This window comes from Pelobates fuscus, chromosome 1, assembly GCF_036172605.1.
Source record: "Pelobates fuscus isolate aPelFus1 chromosome 1, aPelFus1.pri, whole genome shotgun sequence".
Classification (NCBI taxonomy): Eukaryota; Metazoa; Chordata; class Amphibia; order Anura; family Pelobatidae; genus Pelobates; species Pelobates fuscus.
Window position 1 is genome coordinate 413,445,130 of NC_086317.1, and position 18,398 is coordinate 413,463,527.

Here is an 18,398-nt window from a genome sequence, read left to right on the forward strand (position 1 = left end):
TGGTGTTTTCACAAGTACATATCTTTGTCATTTTACAAATTATTTGGATTGCAAAGAAATCAATGATCTGCGGAGATAGTTATTTTTTCCCCTCTAAACATTAATCGTTAGGGAATTACCATATTTGATTTAGACTGTCTCACATCAACCTTTTTTCTGTGTAAGTCTTCTATGGAGCTGAAACATTGTAACATCTTAGTAAAGAATTGAACGATGAAATTGTTCCCCATGAGATGTGTATATTACTGGAAATATATGATTTGGAATAGAGTTGATAAGTTAATAGGTATGTTTGATCTAAGTATAGAGAACAAAATGCATATTGGCTTAAACTCAATGTATAGAGGATTATGGGACATGTAGTCCAAAAACAGTTGCTTTTTCACAGTACATTCATAATTGATCTGTAACTTGAGCTGCACTATCCAAACTGCTTAGTAAATGGATATTTCTAAATATTTCCATAGCTCCAATGACTGTTAACCACTCAATGGTGTTCTGGATTTTCACTCTTAGGGTCTAAATCACTTAACTGCGAATCAGCGAGATGTGGGCAGTTCACAGACCACTTGGAGAATGTATGCTAAAATATTACATTGTAGTAACGTAGTATAATATAATAGCAAGATTGTGTTCTAATTAACTGATATATTTTTCAATTGAGTCATTATAGACTACATTTTGAAAGTCGGATGTGAATTCTCGACGTTTAGTGAATAGGTCTGCTTGATTCATGGCCTAGGAAGTGTCAGCCCATCAGACAACTTGTGAAACCATCATCTCTCTGAGCTACAATGGCGTGTTACTCTGCATCTATTGTCAAGATAGGCTATACATGAACACAGGCTCATTTACTAAAATGAAAATTCAAAGTGAATTTCAAATTTAAGGCCACAGTAGCCAAACTGAAAGCATTGCTGGCCGAGATAATATTTCTAGTTCGACAATTTTAATCCTAAATTTACTTCGAATTCACTTTAAATGTTTCCTCTAGTTTATAACAATGAATGTGAATAGTAAAGATATTTTGATAAACACTGGGTCATAGTGTAGCAGTTGGGCTAAGTGTAACTGTGTGAATTATTGGTCTCTTTCCATTTTTTATCACATTTATCAATAAATGTAGTTTAATATGTGGTTACATGACTATATACTAAGTCTGCGTCCAACTTGTCAAAGTACACCGTCATCCAGTCATAAGAGCTTACTGTGGGAGAAAGGAATCTACCCTGGAGATCTCTATAAGATGGCCTAAACAGAAATCAAATATCTTTTGTAAATATGCATATATCGCTGTGGGCCTTAACCTTAGCCTTGTACTGAGGGAAAGGAGAAGGAAAGAAAGAGAGAGTTTTATATATATATAAACAAACCTTATTTACTATCTATCTATTTATCTATTGGTCTTTCTCTATATCTATCTATCTATATATCTGTCTGTCTATCTGTCTCTCTCTCTATCTATATGTCTGTATGTCTGTCTCTCTATCTATCTGTCTGTCTGTCTGTATGTATGTATCTGTCTGTCTGTCTATTTCTTTCTATCTCTATATCTCTCGCTATCTATCTATTTATCTATCTATCTCTGGCTGGCTGTCGGTCTGTCTGTTTCTTTCTTTCTATATGTCTCTGTCTGTCGGTCTGCCTGTCTGTCTGTCTGTGTCTGTCTGACTTTATCTTGGGAAAGTGGGTGTTTGCTCGTCTCCATGCTATTAGCTTTGATGTGCATTTGGCCTCAAACCATAAAGGAAATATCTAAACTATTTACAGCAGTCTTCAAAAAGAAGAACCCGTTTGTGGGATTGATCACACTAGTCAAGACTGGGAGCACACCTGAAGATCTCCCTCTGATTAGATGAAGGAGAGGAGAGGTACCATAACTGCCTCATGTACACGGTAAGCCCTGTGACTGTACATAGAACTTTACTTTCCCAAATATTAACATGTTACACTGGAAAACAGGCTTTAGTTATCGAGTGATCGTAACGTTGTGATACAGGAGCTTATTCACTAAACACCGAGTTGTGGTAACCTGGGCACCGTCTTACCAGCTCTAGAAAAACATTGCTGATTTGAAAAACTCTGTTTTTCTTTAACTGTCTATTTTTCCATTAATTTTTAAAGTCTGCTCTCAAGTCTCTACAACTTATCACTTTGCAATCAGGCCCCAATGCCAACACACCCCAGTTTGTACTTTGTACACCCCTGCACGATTCACCTTCGTCTCAATACTCCCAAATAGATCGTGAGCTCTTGGGAACAGTGCTCTCTGTTCCTTCTGCTTATATTATGTAATGTGAGTACTACAAAGTGTTTAAATATATGTAGGTTGTATTAATAAAAAAAAGTGTATGTAGGATGTTTAAAAAAAAACAACAATAAAATGTAACTTAAAGACATGTTATGTTAGATGGTAGTTTTGATTAACTGGACTTTGCTGAAGTCTAACTGAAACACCCCATCTCACGGTGCTTGGGTATCATACCTGTCAATACCAGGTACACAAGGGTTAAATGTCTAGGCTCTTTGGTTGGGGAACTCTACATAACATTGCGCATGCACTTTACAGTCACTAACTTTCTCCATCAGAAACAAACTTTTCACAGCCTGTACCTCCAAATAATCCCACAAAGAGCCTCCGACCAGGATTAAAAAAATACACCCCACGTTTTCACGATCACCCTGCCTTGTACACAGCCAAAATAACCTGACCATCACCATGCTTCCTGTTCCTTTAAGAATGGAGCCATATCCAATCTAATTAACTCATTCAATTCTATAATGTAGCCAGTCTTTGTCTATAGAAACACAATATTTAAATTCTAAGAACACCAAGACAACAACCTCAAAAGTTAAATACATAAACACAGCACAACACAAGATAAAGTCTATAAAAACAAACAAATAACTTTACCTTAAAGAGATCTGAACAGATTTCACAAGAATAAAAAAAAAAAGAATGAAGTTTCTGTACTTGCCTGAGGACCTTGTAGCAGATGAGCCCTTCCCTGACAGTTTTCTGAAGGCGAAGTAATCCACACTAACTGCCTTGTCCCACTGTCCCAGCATTAAAGAGCCCTAGCAGCTGCGATGGTGGACAGTTAACATTATATATGATGTAAATACATTGTAGCATTGTCAGCTCCCCCAAACCATAAAACTTAGTTTAATGACATCACGTGCTCAAAGAGAACCATTCAGGGCCTTTGCTTAGGGCCATTCACATAAATAACGTTCAAAACTTTTAAACTACTAAATTCACATAGAAGGCAGGACTATTAGCGATAATGTTCTCTCTTACACATAATGTCCCTTAAAGACAGGGGCTCCATATTATTTTATTAACCATTTTCCTCAATAAGGTTGACTAATATACAGGTCACAGTTTGTACAGGAAAGGTAAGTGATTTTCCCTATAAAGTATGTTGTTGTGCTTATTTTAGACACATGTGGGAAAAGTGCTGTGAGAGTAAAGCTTGCCGAGGCTGGTGAATAATTCAGTTTGGGTGTGTTTGTCACTGTAAGCAGGGGTACAGTGTGTGTGCGTGACGTCACTTACATATAGCACATAGTGTGTATTTTAGGGACCTGGGTGATTGATTTGCACCTATTATTCAATCTGGCAACTCTATTTTTTAGACGTTGGCTTATTCACTAAACATTTAGTCTTGACGACTTTAGAACAGTCTTGCTAAAATAACTGAATTGGATAAAATCACTGTCACTGTCAATTTTGGATAAAATTCTCCGATTTAGCTTTTTTATTTAAAAAAAAACTCTCCATTTACCGAATAGAACCATGCATCGCAATGTATTAATTGGGGGAAGTGGTCACTTTAGTGTAAACCGAAATATTGTGCGACATATTGGGGCTGTTTCAGGAATTTCTATTTTTTTTTTTTTTAAAGAAAAAATATTGGTACTATTGATATTATTAGTAGCTCAACGTGCATTGGAGGTAGCACAATTATGTGTGCATTTGAGTGTTCGTGTATTTGTTTCTGTGTGTATGTGAGTGGTGTTTAAATGCAGTATTATGTATATGTGTGTGTGTGTATGTGTGTGTGAGCATGTGTGTATGTATATATGGGGATGTGTCTGTGTGTATGTATGCATATCACAGGTAAGAGGTAAAAGAGATGTTTGTTGGTATAATAAGATTAGTAATATACATAAATTATCTTTCAATCGCAGACACTAGAAATCGGAGTATGTTGGGGTGGCAGGGATGGGGAAGGATGACGTCACTGTGATTATAGTTAAATTAAAGAAGGTACTACTTGGGAATCTGGGAACAATCTTCCCAATTCCACCTGATGGCTGTAAGAGACCAATAAAAATACTCAATCTAAGCAGCTCAGAAAACTGATATTTTAACAATCCCTGATCAAAAGATAGAACAACAACTATCTCCTGAATAGCATGTATCTTCAAAGGGACTTTTGGCTCCCAATATCAGGAAGCTCTTCTTTTGTCTGCAACATGTAACGGAAGTGCCATAAAGTTTTATAGAACCCTTAACTCATTCCCAGCCTACTGTAAATAGTTGCAAGGCTAGATCACAGATAACAGGAATGGGTAATTTTCTCAAGACCTCTCTGAGCAGTTCTAGAGTTAAATTATGCACATCAAAGGGACCAGTTACTTTTTCTTGTGTTGTTTTTTTTCTTTCTGTGTTTTTTTTTAGTCTTTTAGTTGTTTTAAAGTTAAGGCTAACATGCAGTCTAGGCATCATATTGGTAGGAGTCTGTCGATACGAGATTTCCAGATTATAGCTTTTACAGGTATGTTTTTCATTTTCTAAGACTCAAAATGCTAAACGATTTCCATTAGCAAATTTGTAACCAACATTGGGGATTATATGCTTGTCTTTGATATAGATTTATGTGTAGCTTATACCATATAGGTTTCAGATACAATTTTAGGAGGCTTGAGTCTAGCTTTTTTGGGGGATGCAGTCTAATTGTTTCAGGACTATATTTTTGATCCTTGGTGTAGAACAACTCATAAGGTGTACTCAGATCTGTTTCACTTAACTAAAATTAAGTCTAAAAATATATTTTAAATTGATATGAACTAGTTATTCTGCAGAAACTGGTGGTTATCTGATTCTACAGGGTAAATCCCCTTCTACTTTGTGGGTGGTTAAAACAGATATGCTTAATTAAAAGTTAAAGACAAAATATTACATAATATAGGCAAACACACCTTTGCAACATCACGTGTCACTGCCTGGCATCAGGACAAGGAAATATAGAATTTAAATTGAGATATACTGGCAAAACTGCAGTCAGCTTACTGGTCTTATTAGAAATAAACACAATTCAACATTACACCCTGGCTCACATGTTATATTACTTGCTGTTTATTCAATATGACAAAATATAGGTTTCATGATTTCTCACATATGAAAAAAGCAACCAATAAATATATGAAGTACATTATCCAATAAAATTGACTAAAAAGGATTATATTAAAACAATGACGTACAAATTGGCTTTATACATTTCAGCATTAATTACGCAAAAAAATAAAATAAATTACACATTAAAACAAAGTCTGCCTTTTACTATTTTTTTTTTCTGATTTTTTTCTGATTTTTTTCTTTTTCTTTCCATCATGCCAAAATGCTTTACACAAACACTTTTTTTGTTTGTTTGTTTTTTACAGAGTATACTAAAGTGTCTGGAGGGAAAAACTTAAAAGAGTTTCCAAAGTGGGTACATTTGCCCCCTAAGTAATTTTTAAATATAAACATTATCTAGTATGATGCGAAGTCATTTCATTGTGTCTTGCCATTTGCAAAAGACTATACAAGTGCTCTGGGCAAACCAATTGGTATTTATTTTAATTTTTTTTTTTAAATCCCCCTACTCCACTGAGTCTGTCCTAGTCTTTATTTTACAATCCAGGAAGTTTACTTTTCAAATCCTATTCATGATTTTTATTTTCTTATTATTTTCACAGCTAGCCATTTACCAAAGATATGAGTCCAGTCCTTAGAGGCATCATATAATACAGCCACACTTTCTCTGCCCTTTTCAACCTAGTATCCCAATTAGCATTTTTTTCGCTCAAGAACTTTCCTTGACCCTGCACAGCTTGCAAGCCTACTACAATGGGGGCTTGCACAAATAAACAGGGGGCTAACTCCCTATACACTTTTCCACAGTTTTACCTTTACATGAAATTGTAAAAATAGAACACTTAAAGGGACAAGAGACTGTTCTATACATTATCTTGCTTTGAAAAGTTATGAGCGAGTGTCATAATTTAGATAAAGAGGGTTATAGTAGGAAAGACTTAGAATCCCTATAGTCATTTCCCAATCTCATCACCCCCTCAAACAAAATGATAAAGTTTCAATATTTGGGTGTAATAAAACTTAGATATGGACTATGTTCCTCCCCAGATTCGCCTTTGTTGTTCCTTTTTACATAGAGTCTTTGCTTTTCACTTTAGAATCTTTTTTCCATTTCATTCTTCGGTTTTGAAACCAAATCTTGATTTGCCTTTCGTTTAGACAGAGGTTATTCGCTATCTCTATGCGCCTTCGGCGGGTCAGGTATCGGTTAAAATGGAATTCCTTCTCTAACTCCAGGGTCTGGTACCGAGTGTAACTTGTCCTAGAACGTTTTCCGTCCGTTTCTGGATACAAGGAAGTATGGAGGTGAAGGGAAAAAAATATTATTATAAATGTAGCTTAACACGTAAAATGTCAAATAAAAACTATAATAATTCCCCCCCAAAAGACAATAAATTCTCAGCCCATTCACAGAATATAAAAGCAAAGATTACACACAGCGTAAAGTAGAAAGTATAGTAAATAAACACATAATAAATATAACATCTATATAGGTACATAGACCAAGTTATATCGTAAATTAATTCAATACATCCCACACAATCTATGTGTATTAAGCAGATCATTTAAAAAAAAGGCTCAGTAGTGTTCTACATGTAACAAACACTCCAAAAAATAAAGAAAGAAAATAAAACGACAAGGCGAAATATAAAGTTAATAAAGTGAGCTAGTCCATAAATAGGTATGCATTTAATGTGATATATTTTTTATATGAATATGTACAATGCCTACTAGAAGGCGTTTTAACTCTAAGGAAAGTACTAAAGCAAGTCTGCATGCAAAAAGTTGTTGTTTTGTAATTTTTTTTATTTCTTTTTTTTTTTTGCCCCCCTTTTTTTAAAAACAAAAATGGAATTATCGCCTTTTTTCTGCGCGTTTTGTTTCTATGATCCAATTATGCTGTCATAAATTTGAACGTCTATAGCCTCTAAGCCTTTTAGTGGACAGTTTTACGAGCAATTGATGCCTTAGTCGTAAAATTTACGACCTCGGGTTTTTTTTTATTATTTGCCCCGTATGGCCTATAAAAACCAATGCAAAAAAAAAAAGAAGAAGAAAAAAAACCCCCCGATGAAACAAAACGAAGAAGTGAAAGTTTACCATGGCTCATGTGTAGTTTGGTCATCCAAGGATATATTTGTGGTGGCTGTTGCTGCTGTTGTTGCTGCTGCTGTTGTTGTTGCTGCTGCTGTGGTGTAGCTGCTGTGACTTGCTGCTGACCTGCTTGAGAAGTTGTTTGTATCGGTTCTGCTTTGATGTTCTCAAGTCCCTTAGATCTCTCCTCCAGCGAAGTGCTCCCAGTTTTGTAAATCCCAGGGCTGAGGCTACTGTGCTCTCCTCTACCCAGAGAAGATCCCATAACTGTACAGGAGGGCCGCTCAGAGTTAGGAGTGGGATTTGAAGGCATGTCCAGACCGTTCAGAGAGTTAGATGAACCAGGAGAAGGGAATGTAATACTCAGATCCAGCCCACTGTAGCAATACCTGGATGAAGGGACTTCGGGTACAGATCCGTAATTCCCATAACTTTGCATTGAATAGGCAGGAACATTTTGACTTTGCTTATAAAATGAGTTGGCTACGTAAGAGCTCATAGCTGATTATTGTTGTTATTAATATTGTTATATATATTTTTTTCCACTATATATATATATATATTATTATTATTATTATTTGCACCCTTTGATTATGCTTGATTTGTGGCCCTTTGAAGTTCAGGGGGTTTTGTTCTCTAAAGTGCAGAATTTATAGCTGGGGAATCCTGTTTCTTTATTCTATGTGCTCTGCCCAAATATGGGATGTTTAAATAGAATCACGTGACTCTGTTGGCCAGTCATAAATTTGGCTTGATGACCCCAGGAGGTTATTGATGGAATCCTGTGAAACGTATCTGATATGTTGGCAGAACAAACTGAAGGCCCCCAAGTACATAAAAAAAGACAATGAGCCCACAGCGTCACCTGGTGCCAATATGGTAGTAAAGCGCCTGTTAAATATGGCTGCAGTCTACTCTACGCCACCATTGGTGTGTGATAGGTCAACAGATAATGAAAATTACCCGCATTATTTTTTTAATAAACCTGGTAACATGGGATTTTAAAAAATAATAATACCTGACCTTATTTTGAAACGCTTTTAATAGTTACAAAATGTCCCTCCAAGTTACCCCCTCCCCTTTTTATTTGAATTTTTTAAATTCTTTTAGGACACACATTGTGCATTTTATTTCACTTCTACCTCGTCTGCAAGTGAAAGCTCTTGTCTTTTTAATAAATCCCTTTATGGTCTTTAGATAAGTATATTAATTTGTGTGAGATGGACTGTGATCAGTTGATGGGCCAGATTACTGCTAATCGTGAATAAATCTATGTATCAAAGTCTCTAGTGTGAGAATAGCTTGCTGTATGAAAGTAACAATGAAAGTTATCAATCAGATCTAATGCACCATATTTCTGTGGCCCCCTTCTTACATGTAAATGCAGGGGATATGATAAGAATAGAGCACGTGTTGAAGTGGGTGCCAGGCTTCGTGTCTGTCTTTGTTCACTTTGGGGTTTTTTTTTTAAGGTTTTTTTTCTTGGTCTGGTCCTTGAAATGCAGATCTCTTATCTAGTCCCAAATCTCCCAAACATGCGTGTTCAAAAAATGTTTGTGTTTTGATCACAGCAGTGAAAGTCCTGCTCTCTCTGGGTGTTTGTCTTGCTTGAGAGATCATACAGAACTAATTTATTCTTCAAAATTCTATAGTGTTTTGGTAGAGTTCCATTCTGTTCTTACTCTATACAAATATACATGCTTCCCTATTTCGCTATTTTAACACAGAGGACATTTTTATAATTAGTTTTTTTTTTTAAATTTTCATTTCCTTTTTTTAATCTGCAAATAAAAATAACACCTTCTGAGAGATGGGAGAGTTGCTAGTACAAGTTATAGATAAAATATTTTAATATTTCCCCATTCTTTCTTTAATGTAAACAATTATGTACCCAGAAAAAAATACTAATTTAGGAAAATTAAATGGAGCTCTGTAGATTATCCGTGGTTTATAAAGCGCCTGTACAGCATTTTTATTTTTTATTTATTGTTTTGTAAATTAGCACTTCCCTGCATTTATAGATAAAAAATGAACTCTAACGTGGAATCTCTTAGTTTTGCTACAATGTATTTACAGGAAGGGAAATAAATGGCTAGATAATAATGTTACCTAATATTTGCAGGATACGATTCGTTTAACTTTGTCTATTGTCAAATGCTACTGTTTAATAATATAGTGCAAATGGATGTGTTTTACAGTAAGCTTTAAGTATATTATTTATGATTATTATTTTATATATAGAGAGAAAGAGAGAAATAACTAGGAGTGATTTATAGTGAATATAATATATACATGTATATATAAAAATATATTTACATGTATATATAATAAATATAATGTTTATAATGTTTTACTTATTTATTTATTTTGTAATTTTTTTTTATGTGTGCTTGTTTTCATCCTTGTTTTGTTTTGCTCTCTGTGTCGGTGTGTCGGTGTGCATTATTTGCAGCTATTTTGCTCTGTAGTGCATTGTGTTGTTCTTACCAAGATTGTGAAGAATTCTTTTTAATATTACATTTTATAATTTCTTCTGATCTATGCTGGCTGGGAGAGGAATGAGTGTTGGGATAGTCTGTGCTGTGCTTTTAGGCTCTTGGTCTTGCTCAGGAAGTTAGGTGGATGAAGAATACAGCTTGATTGTTCTATCATGTCATAAAATAACAATAGGAAGGTTGTGTAGAAGGATGAGGTGCATTTGAGAAAATTCTGACTTTTGTGAATGACCAAGGGGAAGTTCTATGTGAGCTGCGTTTGTTTAGTGTTTACAAAACCAGGTGCGAGGAAAATAATAATACATCTCACCATTAAAAATAATATCAATTTTATTAAATACTCAACAGTTTGTCCATAGGACGTGACCTTTATACATAATCAGTGAAACACAATTGGAACCATATTCTACAGCTATGGAATTTCATTTAACTTGCTACATTTTTATTTTATTGAACATTGCAGTGCTAACAGAAATTTATAAATACTGACACCACGATCACATTGAGAAATAAAAGTCCACACATCTGTCACAGTATGGAGCATGGGAGATGACCCAAAAGTATGGATTTTAAACACAGCCAGGCTATTTCTTGAAGGAAGGAGGAGGGAGGATTTCTTTGCCATTAAAGTGGCAAAGGCATATGGATCAGAAGACAAGGGATATATCTTAGGGAGTGCTTGACTTCTGTTGAAATTTCATTTTGTGCAGGGTCTCTGTCCCTTCAATACATACACACACAGGCAAAGTCTGGCAAAGGCTTGTCCCTTTGTTGCAGGCAAATGTTTTGTTTACAGGGAAATGTGTGACTCTGAAAACACAGTCTTTAGTCAAAAGTTGGTGTAGAATCATGACATACAGACTCACAGCCATAGGAACACAGAGAATATTTGGCTGGCCAAAAAAAGCTATCACAATGCACGGTGTGTTTGTTTCTGTCAATGTATATAGTCCACTTTTGGCTCTGGAAAGAGATGTTGTGTTGATCAGGTTAAGTCCCACCATGCAGCCCATCCATTGCACTGCTGCCAGCCCAAGGAAGGTGGGGGAGTACAGACAGGGGGGACAGAGGGGGCTCATGACTGGAGGTACCCCCTTTCATTCTTTGGGTTGTTCTTCTGTCTCTTCTCGTTTCTCCTCCTTACCCCCGGCCAGGCTATCAGCTCCACCACTGCCCCCAGACAGGGTTGAAGTTAGGTTACTCTCTTTTTTCCATTTCATTCTCCTGTTCTGAAACCAGATTTTGATTTGACGCTCCGTTAAGCATAGTGCATTGGCGATCTCAATCCTCCTGCGCCTGGTCAGATAGCGATTGAAGTGAAATTCTTTCTCCAGTTCAAGGGTTTGGTAGCGAGAGTAGATCTGGCGACCTCTCCTTCTATCCGTTCCATAGCCCACCCCTAGGGATTCAGACACAAGACAGACTGAAAATAATTAGTGAGAAAAGAAAAAATATATAACACAACATAACTATCAAAATTTCTCCAAGCCCCCCATTACCCTGCTGCTGCCATGGGCACCCCCTTAACCCAAAAAGGGGCAAATATTTCACACAATACATCGCCCTATCCCCCAAATATTAATTAACTCAGATAATGTATGTATATATAAGAATTATGTATGTGTATATATAAATACATATATGAAAAAACTTAGAGTTAATTAATGCATTTATTATAATTAGCCATATTTATTATGCACAATGAAAATAAAAAGGTTGCTTGTTAAGATGCTGCTCTTAATTAATTAAAAAAAACAAAAACCGACCATTTATTTAATTAGAGCACCTTTCACATAATGACATTGTCTAACAACCTTATTTTTCCTGACTCATAAAATTACTAAAATATAATAATAACAATTATAATAATGCCACCACACCTATTCATTTTCCATTTAAAGGTCCCTTTAAAGAGACATCTATTATCTGTGTATATATATATATATATACATATATTATTTTACCTAACTCTTCACTACTGCCTTACCCCTTAATAAATTAAAATTGACAAAAAATATATATATTAAAAAAATTAAATAAAAATACTCGTTGAACTTTATTACAGATATTTTACACTCTCAACGTCTTTTAATTAGAAAGAACATAACAAGACAGATTTGCTTTGCAACAACTTAACAAATAAAAGGCCTGTAACGGAAACTGTGAAAGGAGCTACTTTATGACTTTTATGAGGGCCATAAAAAAAGGAGCAGAGCCTGTTCTGCTAGGGGAGGCGATCGTAAAAATGGCTGAGTTTATTTAATTTATATCTCCAAGCTGTAAAACTTACCACTATGAGAATTCATGCGTTGCATCCACGGGTAGATCTGAATGCTAGTTTTCTGATCCTGTGCAGTGGCTCTGGTCTGATCACTGTTAAAATCCTGTGCAATTGAAGTCTGTGTATTGTGTCCCATTGAGTTCTGTCTGCAGCTAGTTAGCATATCCTTGTCCTGATAAAATGCATTAGATCCATACTCATAAGGACTTCGACTGGAGCTAAAAACCACATTATCTTGCGGGGTATAGAATGGAGAGGAGTAGATCCTATTTTGAGCAACCGCAGCCCCATAAGTTGAAAAATGCCTAACAGGGTCATAGGCAGTTGAATTAAGGGCCACATTTGGAATGACCTCTTGGCCACTGGCTAAATGGCAGGATAAAGAAGGATTCGTGAAATAGGAATTCATATCTTCTGCTTTACCTGCCTGTAAGATTTCTTTAATATTTATTTCTCGCTCCAGTTTGTAGTCTGAACTAGATTGTTATAGGGACGGCTCCACTCCAGGACAGACAAAATGACAAAGTCAGCTGACCTCCTTGGAGCCAATAGGAAGCGAGATGTCAAGAAAGGAAAAAATTGGTTTTTGCTAGTGTGTTGATTCCCTAGTTGAAAGTATACATTCAAACTAAGTCTTGCAGTGGAAATATTAAATTAGTTTTAGGAATGAGGGAGAGGGGGGAAAAAATTAATAATGAAAAAAAAAATATATATATATAAATTTTATTTTGGGAAGGATGTCCCAGGAGTACAGCCCTGTTTTATTCAATTTGCATTTTATTCTGATAGCATTCTTACATTGTCCCTAGTAATATCTAATGTATGCAAAACAGGCGTTTGGAATTTTGCAGACACCTACCCCTAGATCCCAAGCATCAGAGCAAGCAAAGGAATGTGTGCTAACAAAAATATAATACCTCTGTACATAACATATACACATAAAGTCACATAGTCACACACATATATGTATTAATATACTAATATTCAAGCTAATGAAAGATCTGAGCCTCTATAGGACACTTAAGGTATTAAATTTATAGTAAATTATTATTTTTTTTTTATAAACATGCAAAGCCTGAATGTTGTAATCATAATAGGTGAAGCGTGAGAACAATAATTGAGATATTGCTTTATCCAACAATTAATGCAAACGCATCTGTTGTTGTAGTTCAGCCCATTGCCTGTACTTTAGTAGTGTCCATAATATTTATGTGCATGTTAATATTTACATTATCTGTTTTACACGGGAAACGCCTATATACTTTTATATTTATTTGTTTTTAAATGATCAACGTGGCTACTGAAGTGTGTTTTTTGAAAACGTAAACAATAGGAATAATTAGTTGTGCCATAGCCAGTGCGTTCTTTAATATTTCATAAATAACTCTGTTTAGTAAATTAATCGTTAAATAATATGATGTGCAAGTGGGGTTTTGTGTAAGGAAGATCACAGGCAAAAAAGGGGGGCTCTCTTAAACTTGACAGGGGTCTTGAGGTTGTGATTTAAAATAGGTGATTATTTTATTCGATAATGCTTAGAATCACCTTATTTATGAAATTCAAATATATATATCCCAAACAAATGGCATTAAACTGAATAAACAGCTTGTGTTATTTACAAGTGAACATCATGCTCTTAAAGTCTGTAATTTCACATAAGAGACTAGTGATAGTTTTCATGTTGTTCTTAGAAGATCCATCCCTTTTTTTCTGCTCCTAAAAAGTCACAGTTTCTAAAAGTTACACAAAGCCATATTTTATCAAGGCTGGGAAACAACCCGGATGCTGTAGAATTTTACGATCTTTTTCCTGAGAGCAACAAAGCGAAATTCTGGCTGTTAAGCCATAAAAACGAGAACAGACGAAAAGGGGTCGTTTATTGCTCTGCTTTAACACTAACAGTCCCCTGAGTGCAGCCAGCACCAAAAAATAAAGTTTAAACCAAAATAAAGAAACCATCTGAGTGTGGGATTACACTGGGACAGTGTGGGACACCCAGGATACAAGTAAGGATACTACAAATACAAAGCAACAATAATAGTTCCATATCTCATTGGAAAGATTCGAATTCTTTGTTAGACACATAGACCTTGGGCGTTAATGTTTCTCTGTCTGATGTGATTGAGGATGTAATTATATTTCTTTCAATCAGGGATAGCGATCTAATTGATGTATTTCAGATAAAACTTGCTATATTCAAGCAACCATGCAACATTTATTTTTAACACAGTAAATCGCATGTTCATACATTGTAGTATATATGTAAACACATGCATGCACACATTCACAGGTATATAGCTTCATAGAACTAAGGGTGTTTACATGATGCAAGTTTATATAGATATATGTGTGTTTTTGTATATTTATAAATGTATAGATAGGATAGATAGATACATATATAGATATATTACTTGTATGTTTACATACATTCAAACATACACACATTGATGTCATGACAGCTTGGTGTGATGATATAGTTTAATATCACACTAAATCCCCTTAAGATGGCTATAAAACGTTTGATATCTTTTGAAGAGTCCTATTTCATTGCCCACTTATCAGCTTATCTCTTATTTATTGTGGAGTATGATTGGGATGTGGTTTAAAATCCAAAAGGTCCCCCTCAGCCACCCCATCTGCCCCCTGTCAGTGTTATGATATTAAAGGAATGTAACAATGTTACCTATCTGTTGTTCTAACATTTTGGGGGAAAAAAATTTGGTTTGTCCCATATGTCAATCTTCCTGGGAATGTTTGGGATTATTTTGGGGCAAGACATCGGTATTTCAAAGATTTCAGTGAGGCAGTTTTGTGCTTCTATTTGTAAGGAAAGTTAAGTGTTTTATTACTAGAATAAGCAAAAGGGCAATCCTTAAAGCAATAGTCGATTTATGGTGGGTAGAAAACCGGCTTCAACTTCCAACTCGCTTTAACAAAAGGAAAGTCATTGTTAGTGAATTTTCAGAGCAGCAATTTAAGGAAGAATTTTTAAAAACCCATCAGCCTGGTGAAAGTTGACAGGGCGGTCTTTGTGGTTGGCCAATAAATAGTTTTAAAAATGAGATTTTATTTTCTGAAAACATGTCTTTTTCTAACTAAAATAAAGTTACATTCACTACAAGGTAATTGCCTGTGAGGTATTTTCCTTAAATGAAATCCCAGCACAATTATGTAAACTCAGTATATTTTACAAGAACAGATGTTTATGATACAAATAGAATCGTGACTTGTGTGTTTAGTTCTACATACCACAAAACAGCCAGTGTAACAAACCGTACAGTATCTTATATCCTAGGCCACGAGTTACAGGTAAAACGTTTCTAATGAATAAACTGTTTCAATAAATTCCATTCATTTTTCACACACCTGCATCCATACATACAAATACTGCAGAATAGACGATTGTATTTTTTTAATTCTATAATTAGCGGATTGATTAACTGATAGAATAGAACACCTTAAAATAATTGCCTTCACACACGTGTTTTCTATATCCTTCCCAATTAAGGGAAAGGAAACAGCACCGATATATATTTTTTTTATGGGCAAAGCAAAGCTTTGGATTTCAGTGGCTTCTGTCAAAATATATTTCATCACTTAACATCAGTGTTATTAAAATCCCTAAACCCCCTGAGCCCCCACTTCTGCACCAACAAACGAATGATTGTGATTATTTGCCATCTATATACGTTTAATTTCAACACTACCCTGCTTATTGGAATTGCAATAAACACAACGCCTCTTTGCAATCTAATGAAATGTTTAATTGTGCCCTGCACACTGGCAGGGGATGTCTGACAACCTTTACAGACTCATTGAGTGTCTGGTGTTTATAGGCGCCCCAGATATCTGCTATAATATCAATACACAACTTCTAAGCCACATAAATGCACATTTGTCTACGATCAGGAGGGGAGATAAATATGTATTTGTAATTAATACTGAGCTGAAATGCTGGACATCACATACTTGGGATATAAAGACTAAGTACTTTTCCCCTTCACCTTTTTAATTTATATATGCAATTTATTACCTATCTGGCTATCTGACTCAAATACATTTTATTTATTTATGATCATACTTTGCGCTATAACCAATGATATGCGTGTTATTCATTTAAGGTTTCAATTCGTTGACTGTAGTCCAGCTTCACTGGGCCACTGATAATTAATCTCATTCAATAATACTTTGATATCAGTCACAGACAGGGCTTATTTGATTTCCGGGACATATGGGGTAAGTGAAGATCAATATATATATAAAAACTCTTTGATGGCCAGATGCCAAAAAAAAATATTGTTTTTTTAAATGTATTTTTATAACTGTTTGTAAATAGTTAAATGGAGATAGGAGAGAGAAACGCAGTGAAGAATCCCAAACTGGAGGAGGACGGGTTACATCGTATTTCTAAAACTATTTGTGAGATTGTTGTCATTTTTAATACAATGTGTGCGATTCGCGAACAGAAAGTAGCAGTCAGGTTACAAGAATGTAATAATTATTGCCGTAAAGCAAGCTCACATAAACACATACCTGCAAATTAATGGGGCTTGGACTGACAGAAAGTTGAGGGGCAGAATTTTACTTTCACAAGTTGATTGTTTACTGACTTGTTATGTAATTTAGGGATACAGATGAGAGCCAGGAAAAAATGCAACATAAAGACACAATATAAACAACTTTCCCTTCGAGCATTGTAAACAGCAATATTATAATATCAAAATATGCAACACTACATCAATCAGTATGAAGAACAATGCAAAAAGTTTCAACAAGCAGAATGAAAAAAATAAAATAAAAAAAACATCAAATATTCTGTTATTCTGCCTAAATCAATCTTGACAGAATTTCTGTTGAAATATATATTTTTAAACTTTAGCTTTTTGTTACATCTAGGCACATACTGCATTCCATAGCACTTGGGAGTTTATACTTTTGTTTTTGTCGAAATTTGGAGTCGTAACTAGTGAGATTTTACCTATTCAAAACTATACGTTTCTGTCAATTTCTGAATATTTTGCAAAACCTACTTGTTTTATGAATCGAGTAATGTGTAAATGTAGAACCTAAAGTAACCTGAAGTAATATTTCCGGTGTATCTATTTATTTTTAGATTGTGATATAACTATGACGTCATTTGAAAGTAAAGAACTTCATGTCTGTTCTACACAAGTCAGTGGAATCGAATTTTCCCCAAGGATGAAGACAGTGCACTCTAAAAGTATTTAGAAAAAAAAAAGAAAAATGTTCTTCACCTATAACTTCTCATTAGGAAATTCGAACTTGTGGTTTTGTGTAATATTTAATCTTCCTCTTTCTAAATTACCAGATTGTCTTTTGAAAACCGTACATTTAATGCAATTGCAGCCCCAATATGTATATATGAATATTAAAAAATCAGCATATTTGAATTATTTTTGTCCTTCATTAAAAATTGTAACAAGCATTGAAAAATCTGAATTTGCAATCAATATGCATATATCGTGATTATTTACTGTGAATAGCATCAAGCACACCCATGGCCATTGACACAAAGCGATCCTTCTTTGATTAGTTTCACCAAAAAGCCATTGTCAAAACGTTATTAAATATGAAAACATAACCTCACAATGAAAAATTGCACAACCATTAACCTTAAGGGGCTTTATTCAACGTGTTTACAGGCTTGCAAACTGCTGTCTCATATCAGATTACTGGGAAGATTTATTTAATAAAACAAAACAGTGTGTTACCTTAAGTGGATCTCTTAACGTGATGCTTTGAACACAACGAAAATCATATATTAAATGCACCATTTCAAACGCTACATCATTTTTATGTGTCTTGATTTCTAACCTAACTGTGATGTGACAACATTGTATTCTAAAATAAACTACGCTTTGCACTGGGTGTAGTTCCTGTGTGTGCTGCATGTTACTGCTAGGTTTTGGGAGAGGCTGCTACAGTGGCTATCTATGTGTGTACTGCATGGCTGTAATTGTTCCATATACACAAATCCCTGGTTCTATATCACTGCCCATCAGTAATAAAAAACAATTCACAGATTCTATGGTAAACCAAACTTCACACATAAAAAAAATGCATTTAAAAGCATCAAAGAATTACCTTCTCAATTGATTACATTTACTCCCCCCTAAGGTCTAGCACAGGCTCATCTTGACCA

The 18,398-nt window shown here is 35.0% G+C and overlaps 3 protein-coding genes across 6 annotated transcripts in view; all 3 read right to left on the reverse strand.

Annotated features, from left to right (window-relative positions):
- HOXC10 (homeobox C10) overlaps positions 1-18,398 on the reverse strand; it is a 158,727-nt gene that overhangs the window by 96,723 nt on the left and 43,606 nt on the right. The gene's annotated exons all lie outside the window — the stretch shown is intronic.
- Positions 5,370-8,002, reverse strand: HOXC5 (homeobox C5). Its single transcript, XM_063444807.1, has 2 exons — positions 7,466-8,002; positions 5,370-6,648 (listed from the first exon to the last, which is right to left on the reverse strand). The coding sequence occupies exons 1-2, from the start codon at positions 7,956-7,958 to the stop codon at positions 6,434-6,436; spliced, it is 708 nt and encodes a 235-aa protein (XP_063300877.1). The 5' UTR covers positions 7,959-8,002; the 3' UTR covers positions 5,370-6,433.
- On the reverse strand, positions 10,304-12,819 carry HOXC6 (homeobox C6). 2 transcript variants are annotated; one of them, XM_063444808.1, is made up of 2 exons: positions 12,245-12,819; positions 10,304-11,377 (listed from the first exon to the last, which is right to left on the reverse strand). In XM_063444808.1, the coding sequence occupies exons 1-2, from the start codon at positions 12,642-12,644 to the stop codon at positions 11,052-11,054; spliced, it is 726 nt and encodes a 241-aa protein (XP_063300878.1). In that variant the 5' UTR covers positions 12,645-12,819; the 3' UTR covers positions 10,304-11,051. The 2 variants fall into 2 exon arrangements, with proteins under 2 accessions (XP_063300878.1, XP_063300879.1); XM_063444809.1 differs by having other exon boundaries at positions 10,304-11,353; positions 12,245-12,816.

Bases quoted from the DNA above. Each gene is read 5' to 3' on its own strand.
- HOXC5 (XM_063444807.1), bottom strand. From the start codon at position 7,958: ATGAGCTCTTACGTAGCCAACTCATTTTATAAGCAAAGTCAAAATGTT. The intron at 6,649-7,465 runs GTAAACTTTCAC...CCTTGTATCCAG, and splicing joins CAAACTACACATGAGCCATG to AAACGGACGGAAAACGTTCT.
- HOXC6 (XM_063444808.1), bottom strand. From the start codon at position 12,644: ATGAATTCCTATTTCACGAATCCTTCTTTATCCTGCCATTTAGCCAGT. The intron at 11,378-12,244 runs GTAAGTTTTACA...AATTATTTTCAG, and splicing joins ACGCATGAATTCTCATAGTG to TCTGTCTTGTGTCTGAATCC.